General features: G+C 42.9%; 1 protein-coding gene and 1 pseudogene across 1 annotated transcript; one reads left to right on the top strand and one right to left on the bottom strand.

Annotated features, from left to right (window-relative positions):
• Window positions 1-446: 446 nt before the first annotated feature.
• On the top strand, window positions 447-13,653 carry LOC141022708 (uncharacterized; annotated as a pseudogene).
• Window positions 13,654-14,190: 537 nt separating this feature from the next.
• LOC141022707 (uncharacterized) lies at window positions 14,191-18,244 on the bottom strand. Its single transcript, XM_073498970.1, has 9 exons — window positions 18,206-18,244; window positions 17,996-18,091; window positions 17,805-17,836; window positions 17,694-17,703; window positions 16,490-16,854; window positions 16,226-16,379; window positions 15,882-16,073; window positions 15,368-15,472; window positions 14,191-14,910 (listed from the first exon to the last, which is right to left on the bottom strand). The coding sequence occupies exons 1-9, from the start codon at window positions 18,242-18,244 to the stop codon at window positions 14,191-14,193; spliced, it is 1,713 nt and encodes a 570-aa protein (XP_073355071.1).
• Window positions 18,245-19,946: the final 1,702 nt, after the last annotated feature.

Raw genomic sequence — 19,946 nt, 5'->3', positions numbered from 1 at the left:
TTATGCAACTAACCCAGTTGTAGCATCCAATTATATGCACAAACTGTGCAAACGGAAAATAAAGGCATGAATAAAAAACTTGGCAGGAACTTGAAAAATCTAGAAGAAAACAACCAATATACGATGACACCCGATATACGATATGTACAGTCTGCAAATATAGGTCTTAAGAATAGGTTCACACACTGCCATCACAATCTAAAACACGCTGCCATCAAACCGTTGTTCTAACTGTAATAGCTATAGACAAATATAGTTGAAATCTGATTTTGCTTCTATCTTTGAAGTTGCTGTAGCAGACCTTGCTTGATATGTTCACTTGCCTTGATCTACAGAAAATCATGCCGACCCCTTCTTGTCAGACCTGCACATTGTAGATACAAAAACAAAAGTGATGGTCAATAAATGTAGCTACTGTCTGAATGTTCTTATATTGTGCAACTACTATGATGCTTGTTCCAACTTTGATACTACTTGTGTGCAACTGGTATGCTACATTTTTATCCAGCTTGTATGATAAAAAATTGTCAAAATTGTGTTTGTGTGACTGGAATGCTCACAATTTGTCCAATTGGTATAAAAATTTACGCAATTCTATGACATTTTTGTGCAAATGTTGTGCTGCCTTTGTGCAACTACTATCAAAAAGCTATATCTGGAGAAAAAAACTGAATGAGCAGTCAACTTTACCTTCTAATTTTTATGAATATAACCACCTCCCTAACTATAGATACTAGTTATTGCTAGAATGTGTAAGTTTGAAAGTTGGAGAAACATAACAATGTGCAAATTGCTTGTTCCTCTATGTAAAAACTAACTACTTGCAGTTTTCAAAACAATAAAAATGAGTGTAACAGTGTTAAATTCATGCCTCATTTTGCTAGAAACTATGCCCCAATACAGCTTGTTGATGAATTTTTTCACATTCCTTTATTGAAACAAAATGCAGGTTGGAGCAGCTTTCAAGGATGATAGACCTCAATGTGTTGCCTCCCGATCTCGATGAGTTACCTAATGATGATGTTGAGTTTATACAACCACGGATTTTCACACAGCCAAATCAAGATCATGGTTTGATGGATGATGTTGATGTCAACATGCAATCAGAAAGCCATACACTAGAGGAAACAAACACCACAGTTGCAGGACCTACTGAAACAGAACTAAGGGCAGGGGCAGTTGGTGGTGATCGAAATGCCGTGGAGGAAGATGAGGCTGGTTCTCAGCCAATGGAGCCATTTGCTGGGATGAGATTTGATACTCTCCAGGGTGCTAAGGATCATTACAATGATTATTCTCTAAAGATGGGTTTCTCTGTTAAGATGAACAGTTCAAGGAGGAATGCTTATACCAACATATTGGAGAAACAACAATTTGAATGTAACAAGTTTAGGAAGCCAAAAGAGGATGATGTAGGAGCTGAGTTGCCACCTGTGCTAGATCCTATACCAGACCCCAAACCTTTGGGTGAAGAGGATGAAATGGAAGAAGTGCCAATATTCGATGGAGAGGAGAGTGGAAAAACGAAGAATAAGAAGAAGCGCAAGAGAGAAAGGATAAAGCAAACACAATGTAAGGCAAAAGTGCTAGTTAAATTGAAGGATGGGCTGTGGGAAGTAACCCACTTTGTCTATGATCATAATCATCCTGTGGTCGCTAAGCCTTCGCTGTCCAAATAGTTGCAATCTCACATGGGTATACCGCCTGAGGAAAAGAGGTTCCTAGAGATACTCTGCAACTGCAACTTGACTTCAGGTGTGTTCTCATTCACCTCCCAAAAACTTCAAACTTCATACTATATTGTTTAATTCTGCTCTGTCAAGTGTGCAACTAGTAGCAGGGGGTTGTGCAAGTACATACACTGTGTTGTGCAACCAGGCTTCAGTATTTGTGAAAAAATTACTACCACAAAACAAAACACAAAGTTGGAACTACTTGCTGATTGAATAAGATATAGATTTACAGAATGGTCATAGTTTTGATGGCAACTCTATAATATTCGTTCTACAAACTAGTGTTCCTTATCGATGCAATTAAACCTTCTTTTCTGCAACTATTGTTCGTATCTCTGTAACTGATGATAGACAAAAATAACTAAATTGTTTTGCATCATGGAGTAAAAAGGGGGGTAAACAATGAAAAATAAGTTATATGGCAACCACATGTCAATAGTTATGCAACTATTGTTCTTTAGTCTGCAACTGTTATTTGTCAAGTGTGCAACTATCTAACTTAACTTTGTTTCCTGCAGGCCGTATGATGAATACCACGTCAGAGTTTTATGGCTTGGAGCTAAATGTACCGTACGGACCTAAAGCAATAACAAGCCTATGTGCTGGCTTCTCCAAGGACTCAACAAAAGAGGGGGCATTATTGAGACAATTGAACATTTTAAAGACTTGCAAAAAGATGATCTAGATTTTTTTCTATAAGATAAAATATGATCGGGAGGGTAGAAAACATGTTTTGGGTGTATGGCTTGGCACGGAAAGCTTATACACAGGCATATCATGATTGTGTCTCCTTTGACACAACCTACATGACCAATATGTACAACATGCCTCTTGCTCCGTTCATTGGGATCAACCGTCATGGGCAATCTTTCATGTTGGGATGCGCGTTTGTGAGACAAGAAATGGAGACCAACTTTGATTGGGTTTTTGGAGCTTTCCTAGAGGCTATGAATGGAAGGGCACCGGATAACATCATTACTGATCAAGATGTGGCAATGAAAGAGTCCATAAAGAACATATTTCCCACAAGTGTGCACCGATGTTGTCGGTGGCACATCATGAAAAAAGCTCAAGAGAAAGTTGGATGGTTGCTAGGCCGGAACCCGGGATTGTCTGAAGATTTCAACCTTTGCGTTGATTTCAGTTTCACACCAGATGAGTTTGAACAGAATTGGGCTGCGTTGATGATGAAATATGAGGCAATTACACACACCCATTTTGAGAAACTTTACGAATATAGGAACACTTGGGTGCCATGTTACTTCAAGCATAGATTTTTCCTGTCTTGCAGTCAACACAATGAAGTGAGGGGTTCAATGTAGTCTTGAAGCGGTATGTCAACCCTCACAAGGTAATTATGAACTTTGTGAAGCAGTACGAGAAAATACAGACGCACATCCTCGTCAAGGAAGGGTGCAATGACTACAGGACAGAACATCTGGATCTTGACATGTGGTCACAATTCCCAATAGAGAAGCAGGCATACAAGACATACACTAGAGTTCTTTACTGCAAGTTCCGTGATGAGTTTTTGATGATTGGACGGTACAATGCATTCCAAATTGGCGTGGAAATGTTTGAGCTGAGACCAAATACAGATTGGGTTGTGAAGTATGGTTCCAGGAACTACTTAGTGGTGGCAAAAATACCCGAGGGACACTATTCATGTGAGTGTACCAAAATGGAGAGGGATGGCATCCTTTGTTGCCACATACTGAACGTGTTCACGCATATTGGGCTTGATGTCATCCCGGAGAAGTACATGTTGCAGCGTTGGACGCCAATTGCTATCCCAAGTGTCCAAGTGCCACTAGCCAGCAGCCTGATGTAATGGCTCCTGCCTCTCTAAAGAAAATTCGGCATGCAAACATGACTGCAGATTTCCAGAAACTATCTAAGTTTGCTTGTGGTTCTGATGCAGCAAAAGGCATTGTTGATAAGCACATGCGTGCGGCGCGGACAGAGATTGTGGAGCTGAACAAGTCTAGAAGGGAAAAAGGGGCTGCAAGAGAGGCAGGTCCGTCCGCTGGTGATAACAACCAGGATCCTCCCGTGCCACCTACATCTACAGAGCCTACTCCAGCAACTACCCCTACTGGTCGTGCTCCACCACCTACTCCCATGGGTCGTGGTGGTTTTGGTGGAGCACCTCCTCCAATGGACCGTGGTGGTTGTGCTCCATCACCTAGTCCCACGGGCCATGGTAGTCATGGTCCACCATGTCCTCCCATGGGTCGTCCTGCACATGGTCCAGCGCCTCCTCCCATGGGTCATGCTGAACCGCCTCCTCCGATGGGTCATGCTGGGCCACGTGTGAGTAATGCTTCAGCACCTCTTCCTATGGGTAACACAACACAAGGCCATCCTAACTACACTGAGCAGATGTCGCATACGAGCAACGACAATGACGATGCAACTCATAGGGATCCACCAAAGTCAACTACAAAAGGGAGGACGAGGAGTAGACATTATCATTCAGCTCTTGAACTACACCCAAAAAGGAAAAACAGGTGCAGCTACTGCAACTCAGATAAATGGGGAAACTTGGTGACACAGAAGCAATAGATAAATGGGGAAACCATCAAAAATAGTTCTGGCTTGCACTGTTAGGACATGGATGGAGCTATGAAGATCCAGCAACAAAAAACTGCTTTGGAAACTTCTTCTTTGTGTTCTTTAAACTTACAGTTGGCACCCCATTGTATTCATGTTAAAAAGTGGCAGACTATCACTTGGCTATGTGTGAGACTACCTATTTACCTATTTATGCCTCTGTTGGCAAATTTACACATTTACGCGTGTTGCTTGGTAAAAGAATGTTACTATGGGTGTTATCCTTTAGTGATTGATTTTTTGATGGTTTACCAGAACCGAAAGGAACTGTGCAAGTTAATTAGAACCAATGTGCAAGTGTCTTCCCTGTATGTGCAACTGTAACATCTCCAAGTACTATGCCGTGTAAAAAGGAAAAGAAAAAGGACTAAAATTGTACCATTCTTAGGGTTAAAACAACCACAAATACTCAAGAAACAGAATGTGCAACTTGGGCAAAAAAAGCCCAGGTAAAATTGTGCAATTGAACTTGTATTGGGTGTGCAACTGATTGGTACCATTGTGCAACTATCATGTAGACCGATGGTAGCGGATAAAGAGGGAGCAAAAACAAAACTTACTCTTTGTACCGTAGAATGTCCCTCCATGGGGCTTTGTTGAGAGCAAAGTCAACCATCTTGTGGGTCATTATCCTTCTCATGCTTAGGCACTCTTTTGGGTCGTAGTTTGGCAATTGTCTCCCATTCCAAATGCTAGTATTGAACAACATGAACACACCACATTCATTGTTGTGCAAAAAAGAAGAAGGAAAAAACACATTGTTATTTCGACGTGAGTTGGGGCCATACTCGTGCAACTAAAAACATAGTAAAAGAAAAATATTTTTTTGCAACTAACAACCTTGCTTTTGCAAAACCATGTTCTTGACCATGCAACTTTCCCCCCTGAACTGTTGTTGTTTCAAAATCCAAGAAGAGAAAGGTGGACAAACATACATTATAGATGCTCTTTGCATCATGCAACTAGCTCAAAAAATGTGCAACTACCCATTGACCTGTGTGCAACTGTATGAAGACTTTGTGCAACTAGATGGTGTGGTTGGTGCCAAAAAAACAAAATCTAAGGTCCATGCACCGCCCACCCACCCCGCTCCCTTGTTGAATTTTCTCTTGATCAGAAGCCAACTATAAAAAAATGAAAGAGGGAAATGGCGTGCGTGCATGACTTACTTCCCGAGTTGCTTGGGTACATCGATGTCGACGACCTAAAAGTGACTGATATTGTGCTTTGGGTAATGCTGCTTCCATAAACACCTAACTGCCCCCGCTATAGTTGAAGCACAATGCATTAAGTCAGGGTTGTCGAGCTTCCTCCAAGAATCTAGCACCTCGAAACGTTGATCCCTTAAGTTGATGTTAATCACCCAGTAGTGTCTGCCTCCTTCTCGGTCATTCGGATCAGCGAACTCGAGCACAGGGAGCATCACCCGCACATATTGACAGCACAGAAAAAGAAGGAAAAAATAAAAAATAACTATGAGTTGTGAAGAACTGCCCAGTGAAAACCAAGAGCTATGCAACAAGAAAAGTTGAAAAACGCAAAGTTTGTGTGGCCAGAAAAAATTGACCATAACTTGACGGTCTAGGCGATTAGTCTTCTCAAATTTAGAATGTATCTCGGCAGTGTTGTATATTCCTTGCTGCAAGCGTGTCTGCATTAGAAAAGATGAGTCTTAGGAATCACACTATAAAAAGGAAGGGACAAGGAATGTTGTGTGAAACAGGAATGTTGCAGCAACCCTCAGTGGCATGATGACCACCTTCGAGTCCTTAGGTAAGGTTTCCCTGATTTGGATAAGTGCAGCTTCGACAACACCGTTTGATAGCTTGATGCTGATGGGCTCTTGGAATCACTTGATTATGAATCACTTGATGCTTGCGAACCATGCCTCATGGGCAAGATGACTAAGACTCCGTTCTCCGGAACAATGGAGCGAGCCACTAACTTATTGGAAATAATACATACCGATGTATGCGGTCCGATGAGTGTTGAGACTCGCGGCGGGTATCATTATTTTCTGACCTTCACAGATGATCAGAGCAGATATGGGTATATATCCTTGATGAAACATAAGTCTGAAACATTTGAAAAGTTCAAAGAATTTCAGAGTGAAGTGGAAATCATCGTAACAAGAAAATAAAGTTTCTACGATCTGATCACGGAGACAAATATTTGAGTTACGAGTTTGGTCTTCATTTGAAACAATGTGCAATAGTTTCGCAACTCACGCCACCTGGAACACCACAGCGTAATGGTGTGTCCGAACGTCGTAACCGTACTTTATTAGATATGGTGCGATCTATGATGTCTCTTACCAAATTACCACTATCTTTTTGGGGTTATGCATTAGAGACAGCTGCATTCACATTAAATAGGGCACCATCTAAGTCCGTTGAGACGACACCATATGAACTGTGGTTTGGCAAGAAACCTAAGCTGTCGTTTCTTAAAGTTTGGGGTTGCGATGCTTATGTGAAAAATTTTCAACCTGATAAGCTCGAACCCAAATCGGATACCCAAAAGAAACTGTTGGATACACCTTCTATCACAGATCCGAAGGCAAGATCTTTGTTGCTAAGAGTGGATCCTTTCTAGAGAAGTAGTTTCTCTCGAAAGAAGTGAGTGGGAGGAAAGTAGAAATTGATGAGGTAATTGTACCTTCTCTCGAATTCGAAAGTAGCTCATCACTGAAATCAGTTCCAGTGATGCCTACACCAATTAGTGAGGAAGTTAATGATGATGATCATGAAACTTCAGATCAAGTTACTACCAAACCTCGTAGGTCAACCAGAGTACGATCTGCACCAGAGTGGTACGATAATCCTGTTATGGAAGTCATGTTGCTAGACCATGATGAACCTACGAACTATGAGGAAGCGATGATGAGCCCAGATTCCCTGAAATGGCTTGCGGCCATGAAATCTGAGATGGGATCCATGTATGAGAACAAAGTATGGACTTTGATTGACTTGCCCGATGATCGGTGAGCCATTGAGAATAAATGGATCTTCAAGAGGAAGACGGACGCTGATAGTAGTGTTACTATCTACAAAGCTCGAATTGTCGCAAAGAAGTTTTCGACAAGTTCAAGGTGTTGACTACGATAAGATTTTCTCTCTCGTAGCGATGCTTAAGTCTGTCCGAATCATGTTAGCAATTGCCACATTTTATGAAATCTGACAAATGGATGTCAAGACTACATTCCTTAATGGATTTCTTAAAGAAGTTTTGTCAATCCTAAAGGTGCTAACAAAGTGTGCAAGCTCCAGCGATCCATCTATGGACTGGTGCAAGCATCTCGGAGTTAGAATATACTCTTTGATAAGGTGATCAAAGCATATGGTTTTATACAGACTTTTGGTGAAGCCTATATTTACAAGAAAGTGAGTGGGAGCACTACATCCTTTCTGATAAGTATATGTGAATGACATATTGTTGATCAGAAATGATGTAGAATTTTCTGGAAAGCAGAAAGGAGTATTTGAAAGGAGTTTTTCAAAGAAAGACCTCGTTAAAGCTGCTTACATATTGAGCATCAAGATCTATAGATATAGATCAAGACGCTTGATAAGTTTTTTCAATGAGTACATACCTTGACAAAGTTTTTGAAGTAGTTCAAAATGGAACAGTCAAAGAAGGAGTTTTTGCCTGTGTTGCAAGGTGTGAAGTTGAATAAAGACTCAAAACCCGACCACGGCAGAAAATAGAAAGAGAATGAAAAGTCATTCCCTATGCCTCAGTCATAGGTTCTATAAAGTATGGTATGCTGTGTACCAGACCTATTGTGTACCTCACCATGAGTTTGGCAATAGGGTACAATAGTGATCCAGGAGTGGATCACTAGACAACGGTCAAAATTATCCTTAGTGGAATAAGGACATGTTTCTTGGTTATGGAGATGACAAAAAGTTTGCCCTAAAGGGTTACGTTGATGCAAGTTTTGACACTAATCCGGATGACTCTAAGTCTCAATCTGGATACATATTGAAAGTGGGAGCAATTAGCTAGAGTAGCTCTGTGCAGAGCATTGTAGACATAGAAAATTTGCAAAATACATACGGCTCTGAATGTGGCAGACCCGTTGACTAAACTTCTCTCACAAGCAAAACATGATCACACCTTAGTACTCTTTGGGTGTTAACCACATAGCGATGTGAACTAGATTATTGACTCTAGTAAACCCTTTTGGGTGTTAGTCACATGGAGATGTGAACTAATCACATAAGATGTGAACTATTGGTGTTAAATCACATGACGATGTGAACTAGATTATTGACTCTAGTGCAAGTGGGAGACTGAAGGAAATATGCCCTAGATGCAATAATAAAGTTGTTATTTATATTTCCTTATATCATGATATATGTTTATTATTCATGCTAGAATTGTATTAACCGGAAACTTAGTACATGTGTGAATACATAGACAAAACAAAGTGTCCCTAGTATGCCTCTACTTGACTAGCTCGTTAATCAAAGATGGTTAAGTTTCCTAACCATAGACATGTGTTGTCATTTGATGAACGGGATCACTTCATTAGAGAATGATGTGATGGACAAGACCCATCCGTAGCTTAGCATAATGATCGTTTAGTTTTATTGCTATTTCTTTCTTCATGACTTATACATGTTCCTCTGACTATGAGATTATGCAACTCCCAAATACCGGAGGAACACCTTGTGTGCTATCAAACGTCACAATCTAACTGGGTGATTATAAATATGCTCTATAGGTGTCTCCGGCGGTGTTTGTTGAGTTGGCATAGATCGAGATTAGGATTTGTCACTCCGTGTATCGGAGAGGTATCTCTGGGCCCTCTCGGTAATGCACATCACTATAAGCCTTGCAAGCAATGTGACTAATGAGTTAGTTGCGGGGTGATGCATTATGGAACGAGTAAAGAGACTTGCCGGTAACGAGATTAAACTAGGTATGAGGATACCGACGATCGAATCTCGGGCAAGTAACATACCAATGACAAAGGGAATAACGTATGTTGTTATGCGGTTTGACCGATAAAGATCTTCGTAGAATATGTAGGAACCAATATGACAATCCAGGTTCCACTATTGGTTATTGACCGGAGATGTGTCTCGGTCATGTCTACATAGTTCTCGAACCCGTAGGGTCCGCACGCTTAACGTTCGATGACGATTTGTATTATATGAGTTATGTGATTTGGTGACCGAATGTTTTCCGGAGTCCCGGATGAGATCATGGACATGACGAGGAGTCTCGAAATGGTCGAGAGGTAAAGATTCATATATAGGACGATAGTATTCGGACACCATAAGTGTTCTGGGGTTACCGGGTACGTATCGGGTCACCGGAAGGGGTTCCGGGCACCCCGCCGGCAAAGATATGGGCCTTATTGGGCCTAGGGCAGGATAGACCAGCCCGTTGTGGGCTGGTGCACCCCCATATGGGCTGATCTAAGTGGAGAAAGGAAAAGGGGAGGAGGAAAGGAAATAGAGGGAATAGGATTCCCCCTTCCTTTCCCCTCTTTCCTTCCCCCCTCCGGAGATAAGGAAAGGGGGGGCGAATTGGAGGAGGCCCCAAGTAGGATTCCTCCTACTTGGGGCGCCCCATGGCTGTCCCCCTCCCCCTCCCACCTATATATATCTGGGGAGGGGGCGCCTAGAACACACAACAAACATTGTTAGCCGTGTGCGGCGCCCCCCTCCATAGTTTACGCCTCCGGTCATATTCACGTAGTGCTTAGGCGAAGCCCTGCACGGATCACTTCACCATCACCGTCACCATGCCGTCATGCTGACGAAACTCTCCCTCGACCCTCTGCTGGATCAAGAGTTCGAGGGACGTCATCGACCTGAACATGTGCTGAACTCGGAGGTGCCGTACGTTCGGTGCTTGATCGGTTGGATCGCGAAGACGTTCGACTACATCAATCGCGTTAAGCTAACGCTTCCGCTTTCGGTCTACGAGGGTACGTGGACACACTCTCCCCCTCTCATTGCTATCCATCTCCTAGATAGATCTTGCGTGATCGTAGGAAAATTTTGAAATTGCATGCTACGTTCCCCAACAGTGGCATCCGAGCCAGGTCTATGCGTAGATGTTATATGCACGAGTAGAACACAAAGAGTTGTGGGCGACAATAGTCATACTGCTTACCAGCATGTCATACTTTGATTCGGCGGTATTGTTGGATGAAGCGGCCAAGACCGACATTACATGACCGCATTCATGAGACTTGTTCTACCGTCGTGCTTTGCACACACGTGGCTAGTGGGTGTCTGTTTCTCCAACTTTAGTTGAATCGAATGTGACTACGCCCGGTCCTTGTTGAAGGTTAAAACATCAAACTTGATGAAAAATCATTGTGGTTTTGATGCGTAGGTAAGAACGGTTCTTGCTAAAGCCCGTAGCAGCCACGTAAAACTTGCAACAACAAAGTAGAGGACGTCTAACTTGTTTTTGCAGGGCATGTTATGATGTGATATGGTCAAGACGTGATTATATAAATTGTTGTATGAGATGGTCATGTTTTGTAACACAGTTATCGGCAACTGGCAGGAGCCATATGGTTGTCGCTTTATTGTATGAAATGCAATCGCCATGTAATTGCTTTACTTTATCACTAAGCGGTAGCGATAGTCGTAGAAGCAATAGTTGGCGAGACGAGAATGATGCTTTGATGGAGATCAAGGTGTCAAGCTAGTGACGATGGTGATCATGACGGTGCTTTGGAGATGGAGATCAAAGGCACAAGATGATGATGGCCATATCATATCACTTATATTGATTGCATGTGATGTTTACCCTTTATGCATCTTATTTTGCTTAGTACGGCGGTAGCATTATAAGACGATCTCTCACTAAATTTCAAGGTATAAGTGTTCTCCCTAAGTATGCACCGTTGCTACAGTTTGTCATGCCGAGACACCACGTGATGATCGGGTGTGATAAGCTCTACGTTCACATACAACGGGTGTAAGCCAGTTTTGCACACGCGGAATACTCGGGTTAAACTTGACGAGCCTAGCATATGTAGATATGGCCTCGGAACACTGAGACCGAAAGGTCGAGCGTGAATCATATAGTAGATATGATTAGCATAGTGATGTTCACCATTGAAAACTACTCCATCTCACGTGATGGAAAACTACTCCATCTCACGTGATGATCGGACATGGTTTAGTTGATATGGATCACGTGATCACTTAGATGATTAGAGGGATGTCTATCTAAGTGGGAGTTCTTAAGTAATATGATTAATTGAACTTTAATTTATCATGAACTTAGTCCTGATAGTATTTGCATAACTATGTTGTAGATTAATAGCTCGCGATGTAGCTCCCCGCTTATTTTTATATGTTCCTAGAGAAAAACTATGTTGAAAGATGATAGTAGCAATGATGCGGACTAGGTCCGTGATCCGAGGATTATCCTCATTGCTGCATAGAAGAATTATGTCCTTGATGCACCGCTAGCTGATGGACCTATTGCAGGAGTAGATACAGACGTTATGAACGTTTGGCAAGCTCGGTATGATAACTACTTGATAGTTTAGTGCGCCATGCTTTACGGCTTAGAACCGGGACTTCAAAAACGTTTTGAACGCCACAGAGAATATAAGATGCTCCAAGAGCTGAAATTGGTATTTCAGACTCATGCCCGAGTCGAGAGGTATGAGACCTATGACAAGTACTTTGCCTACAAGATGGAGGAGAATGGCTCAACCAGTGAGCATGTGCTCAGATTTTCTGAGTACTACAATCGCTTGAATCAAGTGGGAGTTAATCTTCCAGATAAAATAGTGACTGACAGAGTTCTCTAGTCACTATCACCAAGTTACTGGAACTTCGTGATGAACTATAATATGCGAGGGATGACGAAAACGATTCCCGATCTCTTCGTGATGCTGAAATCGACGAAGGTAGAAATCAAGAAAAGCATCAAATGTTGATGGTTGACAAGACCACTAGTTTCAAGTAAAAGGGCAAGGGAAAGAAAGGGAACTTCAAGAAGAATGGCAAGCAAGTTGCCACTCCCATGAAGAAGCCCAAAGCTAGACCCAAGCCTGGAACTGAGTGCTTCTACTGCGAAGGAAATGGTCACTGGAAGCGGAACTGCCCCAAATACTTGGCGGATAAGAAGGATGGCAAAGTGAACAGAAGTATATATGATATACATGTTATTGATGTGTACTTTACTAGTGTTCATAGTAAGCCCCTGGATATTTGATACTGGTTCAGTTGCTATGATTAGTAACTCGAAACAGAAGTTACAAAATGAACAAAGACTAGAGTTGATAAGATCACCATCACACACTCCCTTTACCTTCGGGATTAGTGTTGAACCTAAAATAAATGTTATTTGTTGTTTGCGTTGAGCATAATATGATTGGATCATGTTTATTGCAATATGGTTATTCATTTAAGTCAAAGAATAATTGTTATTCTGTTTACATGAATAAAACCTTCTGTGGTCATACACCCAAGGTGAATGGTTTATTGAACCTCGATCGTAGTGATACTCATATTGATGCCAAACCCAAGTCAAATGGTGGAGTGTCGCAGAACCCATCGCCGCGATATGATCTTGCTGACGATGCTCTACGAAGGGGATGCACACTGTTGGTCTCTCATTGGACATCCTTGGGTGCATCACCCGCTGACTTGGTTTGTGCAATTATGCTTGGCGGCGGTCTTGGCGGTATACACTTGGAAACAAGGTTGTAAAATTGCTCTTATGTAAGGTTGTGTTGTTGATCAAGAGCGCGAAATGTAGGCGAATGTTGTTTCTGAGCCTGCACAACATTATTGATAGCTGGGGGTTCCATGTTGACTGAATGGGTTGCGGTTGGAGTTAGCACACTGACTGATGGGGTTGGCACAGTGACTGCTTGGATTGGCAATGCAGTTTCTGGGATTGGCACACTGACAGCTTGGGGTTCTGTGTTGACTAATGGGGGCAGGACAGTTACGACTGCAAATGCCTCACTTCCTCTTGCTGTTGGCACAGTGATGGTTTCACTTTCCTTAATTGCTGATGTACCGTGCGCAATTGATGTTGTAGTTGGCCTATTTGGACAAACAGTTGGCTCACTTGAAGCTGGAGTTGCCACAGAAGCTGTTGGGGTTGCTGACTTCCTACACGGCATACTGACAAAATCCTTTTTACTGTTTGATGCAATCTTAACAGCATGGCTTGGCACCTTTGTTCCCATTTTTGCAAACTTTGTGTCATTGGCAAAAGACACTGTTTTGTTGCTTTTTTTACCAGGGAGTTTGCATGTTGTAGAGGTGCGCTTGGCATCTACATGCGCAACGGTTGGCTCATGTAGAATAGTGCTTACCTTCTTGGGCTCTGGAGTTGGCACCTCCTTTCCCTTTGATTTACTTCCGTTCTTCGATTTTTTATCTCCCATACAAGGAATCTTATCTTTTGGTTGACCCAACACCATGTTCTTGCTAAGTGTCATGAGCTTCTTGCTCTTCGGGACAGTGGGTGGGCGCGGTGGGGATGCTGCCATCCTCTTGCTACCACCTGACGATGAAGCATCTTCAAATACAACACCTTCCTTCATTATCTTGTCAAGCATGGTTTTTGAGCCAATCTAGTCCAAACCCTTTCCTAGCTCTTCCATTTCTTCCTCGGTGCTTTGTAGTTCGTCGTTTATTATTTTTTGAAAGGTATTATCCTTCTCTTTCATGTCAATGATTGCATGAGTTTCCAGCAAGGGGATCTCAAATCTGATGGGGATTGCTGGCTCTGATCTACACAAGTCAAAAAGTGAGAAACTTTCCTCTGGCACAGCTGCTTTGGTTCCAACTGATTTTAGATCTTCACCCTTCCGATGCATGTCCTTTTGGATGAAAAACTATAGAGTTACACTATCATCAGTTGAGCTGCTGCTGCTGTTTCCTCCATCTCCAGAAGTGTTTGCCATCTTTGAACTGCTGTCACCGCCGCCCATGCCATCATCATCATCCTTCCCACTGTCACTACCTCCATCAAAGGCCCCCCTGTCATCGTCATGTGTCTCCTCGCTGTCATCATCACTGCCCCCATCCTTTCTTTGCTCATCTTCATCAACCTTGTCGACATCCTCACCTTCCCGCTTGTCTGTTGCATCTCCTTCCTCTCCCTCTTCCTCATCGTCATTACCGGACTCTTCTTTGTCTTCATCGTTGTCAACATCATCGTCACTGTCATCATCAGCATCGTCCTTGTCATTGTCATCATCATGTTCTTCAACATTCCTTCCCTCTTCATCCTCACCTTCTTCTTCGGACTCATCACTTTCTTCAGAATCATTGCCAACTCCCAGGTCAACATCTTCTTCCTCTGACTCACTTTCCTCCACAAATTCATCTTCTTCACTTCCCTCCACCTCTTTTGTTTGCTTGGCAGCAGATTGACGCTTCAGACGCCTAGTGTGTGAGCTTTGAGCCTTTCTGTGACCACTTGACAGCCCCTTGAGAGGAGACAAATCTGGTTCCTCTTCATCAAGCTTGGCAAAACCTTCGATGAAGTTGCCAAGATTATCAGATATTCCTTTACATAGATCATGAACCATACTTGCTAACTTGAACTTCTTCTGCATAACATTAGAAAAAAATTAATTAAAAAGAAAATGGATATAATGAAAGTATATCAAAGTATATTTGTTTGCAACTGTAAAACTAAGTTTGGTGCAAGTATATCAAAGTAGTGTGCAACTGAGATAATCAAAGTGTGCAACTTAAAAGGGGTAAGTTTGCAGGAAGTAAAAAAAACATAGTTTGTAACTGAGTTGTGAACTCTCTGTAAGTGAAAGCATAAGTTTGATTCAAGTAGAAAAAAAGGTGACTGCTGCAACTAAAGTGTAACTTCGGTACAGGTAAACAAAAGCTATGTTACAACTGACATAATAACTCTGTGCAACTCATGCATGCATTGGGCGTGGGAAAAGTAAACAACAAAGGATGAGTAGTAGAACTAACGCATAATAGAATAAAAAAACCATGATTTTTGTTCTAGTAAAAAAAAGTGGGTCAGCAAAAAGGATAACTCACATGGGGATTGTAACCCATTGGAACCTTTGACGCCACAAACGCTTCTGCCTGCAGTAATCCTCTGAAGAGTCTTGAATCATGTTTCCTTCTATACTGCTCCTTGAGCTGTTCACAAAAAGAAAGATCATTTAACAAACAAAAATAAAGTTATTGTGTGGATCTATAAAGAAAAAGGCATACATCTCAGCAACTACCACATGCCCTAGAAGCAAAAAAAAGTAACTAAAATTACTATGTGAAGTCCCAATGAAAAGTGGACTGTAACAGGAAATATGAAACAAGCATGTGTGTAGCTTTCATAAGTATGTGTGCCAACTATCAACATAGACTTGTGCAACTACCTACAGATATGTGAGCAACTACCACATGCCCTCAGTAGCAAAAAAACTGACTAAAATTACTATGTGAAGTCCAAATGAAAGTGGTATTGTCACATGAAATATGAAACAAGCATGTGTGCAACTGTCTTAAGTCTTTGTGCCAACTATCAATATAGACATGTGCAACTACTTACAGATATGTGGAAAAAATGTGCAATTACAGACTTTGAGCAGAATGTCCAATTCACTTGAAGTTTCCCAAAGACGCCAAGCGAAATCAAGTCCTTTTCTATTATCTTATTGATTAGATTCTTATCATAGGCATTGGCTCGAACCTCGCAGTGGCTTACTCGCACATCAACATCAAGTGCATCAATGTAAAGAATCTGTACACGCACCATCCCCAAGAGACAAACAAAAAGGGGAAGTAAACATATGAGAACATTGGTGATAAAGCACAAAACCTGTAGAAAAGTACGTCTAACAGATACAAATCTTAATTAGAGCTCACCATCAAATGATATAGGTAGCAACAGACTGTTTGCTTGTCCTCACCCATGTTGTGGAATGCTTCGTCTATGTGGTCAGCAACAAATAAGCTCACATTGCTCTTCAACAGAACATAAGGTTCTAGCACAGCACCGTAGCAACGTGGGCTCAGAGAAAGACTAGTAGTAGGAGCTAAAAAGGTGCTGAAAGAAATTGCAAGCCAGCCAGTGAGGAACTTGTTAACAGTTGTTCCCATCATCGTCTTGTTGAATTCGGTAACGAGGGGTGTTTGGGTGGCCCGGTGTGGTTGAACATCTGATTGAAAGTCTTCACAGCCTCCTTTTCAACAATGTATTTCAGACGCGGCCCTCTGCTTGGTAAACCAAAGTTCCTGTGCACACTAGGAACATCTACTGGAATAGTTCCCCTGTCTGGGAATACCAAAGCTGAACTACCTGGGTCGTATGACTGGACTAGGAACTTCGTCAAGTCGGAAGGCAGTGTGTCTGCTAAGTTTACCAAACCTCCTAACATCTTCTCATACAGGAACGACCTTTGAACAGGTGCCAGTTCCTTGTTCACCTTCACGAACCTCCGTGATGAGGCCCTAATCCTTCCAGCTTGTGAACATCGCTGAGGAACGTTTCCTTCCTTCCCTTCAACTCCAATTTCTCCCACCTGAGACAAAAAAAGGGAAATGAATACGGACAAATTGTGCAACTAGTGTACATATGTATACAACTGATCATGCATAATAAATTGAAAAAATTTCACATAGTTGATTGTTGTGCAACTATTATCCCTTATTGTGCAACTGACATGTACACACTCTGAAAATTAAAAACCTGTCCAAAATGTATACATGTTTGGGTGCAGCTGTGTGTTGAATGGGTGCAAACTTTCAAATTTGACAAGGAAGGTAAGTGTTGGAATTGTGTCGAATATTGTGTACAAGGTAGGTTACAGCTGGACTTGTAGTTGTATTGTGTTTAGATAGGATATGGAGTCGTGTCCAAGTAGGACACTTGTATCCTAGGCCTCTCATATATAGTGGGGGTAGACACACGATATAACCTATGCCAACATAATAGCACAGGAACGCAGGGGAAGCCGGCGGCATGTGCCGGCATCCAGGGCGCCCGGGTGCGGTATTGTAGCGGTGTCATGGGGAGGAGCGTCCATAGTCAAGCCCCGAGGATGTAGCCATATCGGTGAACCTCATTAACAAATGTCGGTGTCGTGCTGGTGTGATTGCTTGATCCTTGGATGATCAGTGGTATGCCTCGGATTTATTCTAACAATAAGGAGATTCGAAAATCTATCTTAAAACAGTTATGCACACATATGGCGCACAACTGCCAAGTGTATACTTTTCATGTGTAACCCTAAACAGCAAACCGGTACCAACATATTGTGCAACTGGAAAGAAAATGTACAAAAAATAGGTACTAGCAGAGGTGCCAACCGGTACCAACATACTGTGCAACTGGAAAGAAAATGTACAAAAAAATAGGTACCTCTGTGCAACTGGAAAGAAAATGTACAAAAAAATAGGTACGTCAGCAGCTTCTGCAGAGGTTGGGCCACCCCCATCAGAGGACTTGCCTTTTCATTTTGTTCCGGCTCACTTTGCAGCACGTGATGCAGTAGCATCCTCCACCTACAGAAAAACAATAATGCCTCATGTTAAAAAATCATGAAAAAGGAGAAAACAAAAAATAAATATTGAATTTCTTTTACATATACTTAAAATTGTACATTGCGTATTCAAAATTTACAGAAATAAAAAAAAATGTTAAAGTCTCCGCTAAAAACTTACCCCTACTTCCTCACCATCATCAGGGGCAACACGAGTACGAACACCCCGCTCAGCAGCCTTTTTTCTGTTCCGCCGTGTATCCTTTGATACAATCCTCTGCATGGGTTGAAAGAACAGAAACCAAAAAACAAAAACAAAAAGGAAAAAAAAAGGAAGAAAACATCACATATATTCGATCATATTTTCTCCCTTTGAGCTTAAGAAAACAACCTCTTCCCCACTTCCACCGGCATCACCCTCTTCAACCATTGTCCTTGCAAAAAAAAGGTCCCAAAAAAATCATTCTAATTGCACGCACAAAAAATTATAGTTAAACACTAACAAAAACTTGATGAACAATGCATAAAAAACCAGGATGCCTCCACCAGGACATTTGAAAAAACCTGTGGCAACTGGACCCTGGTTTTGCCAACTGCACCCTGGTTCTGCCAACTGAGATATGGTAATGCCAAGTGAAAAATGCAAGAACAGATATCCCAGTTGTGTGCAACTATTGAACCTAGATCTGCCAGCTAGGAACTGGTCCAGTGGCAAGTATAAAACCCACAGAACATAGATATCCGAATGCGTGCAACTATTGTACCTATAACTGCTAAATTGGGGGTTGGGCTAACGACAATTACAAAATCCACAGCTGCACCCAAAAAAATGTGTGCAACTGATGCACCTGGAACTGCCAATTGGTATCTTGACAAATGTGAATTAAAAAATGCACAACTCGTTGTGCAACTACTATTTGTGCAACCGCCAACTACAAACAACTCGTTGTGCAACTGGGCAATGAAAACATTCCCTGTGCAACTGCTATTTGTGCAATTGCCAACTGAAACTGCAACTGGGCATGAAAATAATGCAATAAATAGGCAAAAATCAAAGGGATTCAATGACCATCGTGAAATATCTACCAACTAAAATGCAACAGTACCTAGGGTTTTGATTCACTTATGCAAAAGGAACACTGGATCTACTGTCGGCACGGCCTTCCCTGCTACAGGCACGACGAGCGCGTCTAGCGGGCGCAGCCTCCCCCACTACAGGCGCGGCGAGAGTGCTGCGGTCGCGGCCTCTGCGGCTACGGGCGCGGCGACAGCACAACGGCGAGCGGCGCTGCGGGAGCACTACGAGCACGCCCTCCCCTGCTATGGGCGCGGCAAGAGCGCTACGGGCATGGCCTCTCCTGCTACGAGCGCGGCGGGAGCACTATGGGCGCGGCGAGAGCACTACGACCGCGGGCTCCCTCTGTACGGGTGCGGCGAGAGCGGTACAGACACGGGGAGAAAGAGCGAGCGGATGAGCGGCAAGCGTACCTGAGCCGGCGACGAGCAGCGGGTGCCTCACCCTGCTACGCCTCCGCCTCCTGCCACCTTTCAACGGCGTCAACGGTAGATCCGTTGACGAGCCCGGCAAATCGGGAGGGGAGGAGAGGGGAGAATGGAATGAGGAGAGCGATGACGGGTGGTGGAGGGGGGAGGAAGTGGCACGAAATTCGAAACTGCCCACCGCCCCCACTACTTGTCTACGCTCACTAACGGGCGTACCTACGCAGTCAATGGCAGGGCGGGCCCACAGGGGGGTGCGTGCCGCGCGCCTCGGCACAATCGGGCCAGGTGTGCAGGAGATGCAGCGCGTGCGGAAACCGACCAGATGACACCTGGTCACGCGCGACCGCACGATGCAACGCGATCGGATGGTGCGACGCCGGCCGCTCAAGGCGAGTTGCAAGCACACGCGCACGATCATGTATTTACGAAAGATAAAAGGTGCCACAACCGGTAAAAATAGGCTAAGATGACTAAACACCTAGCCTATTATTGGATCGCCATCCAAACTTGAAATTTTCATGTGCAGATATCGGCCTCATTGTTCTCTTGCCCCAGCGCCCCCAACATACCAGGACAGACCCTGACTTTAACCACTAGTTGCACATTGCAATCGGTTGTAATGAATCATC

This window comes from Aegilops tauschii, chromosome 5, assembly GCF_002575655.3.
Source record: "Aegilops tauschii subsp. strangulata cultivar AL8/78 chromosome 5, Aet v6.0, whole genome shotgun sequence".
Classification (NCBI taxonomy): Eukaryota; Viridiplantae; Streptophyta; class Magnoliopsida; order Poales; family Poaceae; genus Aegilops; species Aegilops tauschii.
The sequence above is the reverse complement of the archived record's forward strand: the minus strand, read 5'-3'. Positions and strand labels throughout refer to the sequence as shown.

What these genes read in the sequence shown, in the direction of transcription:
- LOC141022707 (XM_073498970.1), bottom strand. Translation starts at nt 18,244, where the DNA reads ATGGTTGAAGAGGGTGATGCCGGTGGAAGTGGGGAAGAG. An exon ending in GTGAAGACTTTCAATCAGAT is followed by an intron (nt 16,380 to 16,489) that starts GTTCAACCACAC and finishes AATTTCTTTCAG; the next exon opens with CACCTTTTTAGCTCCTACTA. An exon ending in CAATGGGTTACAATCCCCAT is followed by an intron (nt 14,911 to 15,367) that starts GTGAGTTATCCT and finishes AATGTTATGCAG; the next exon opens with AAGAAGTTCAAGTTAGCAAG.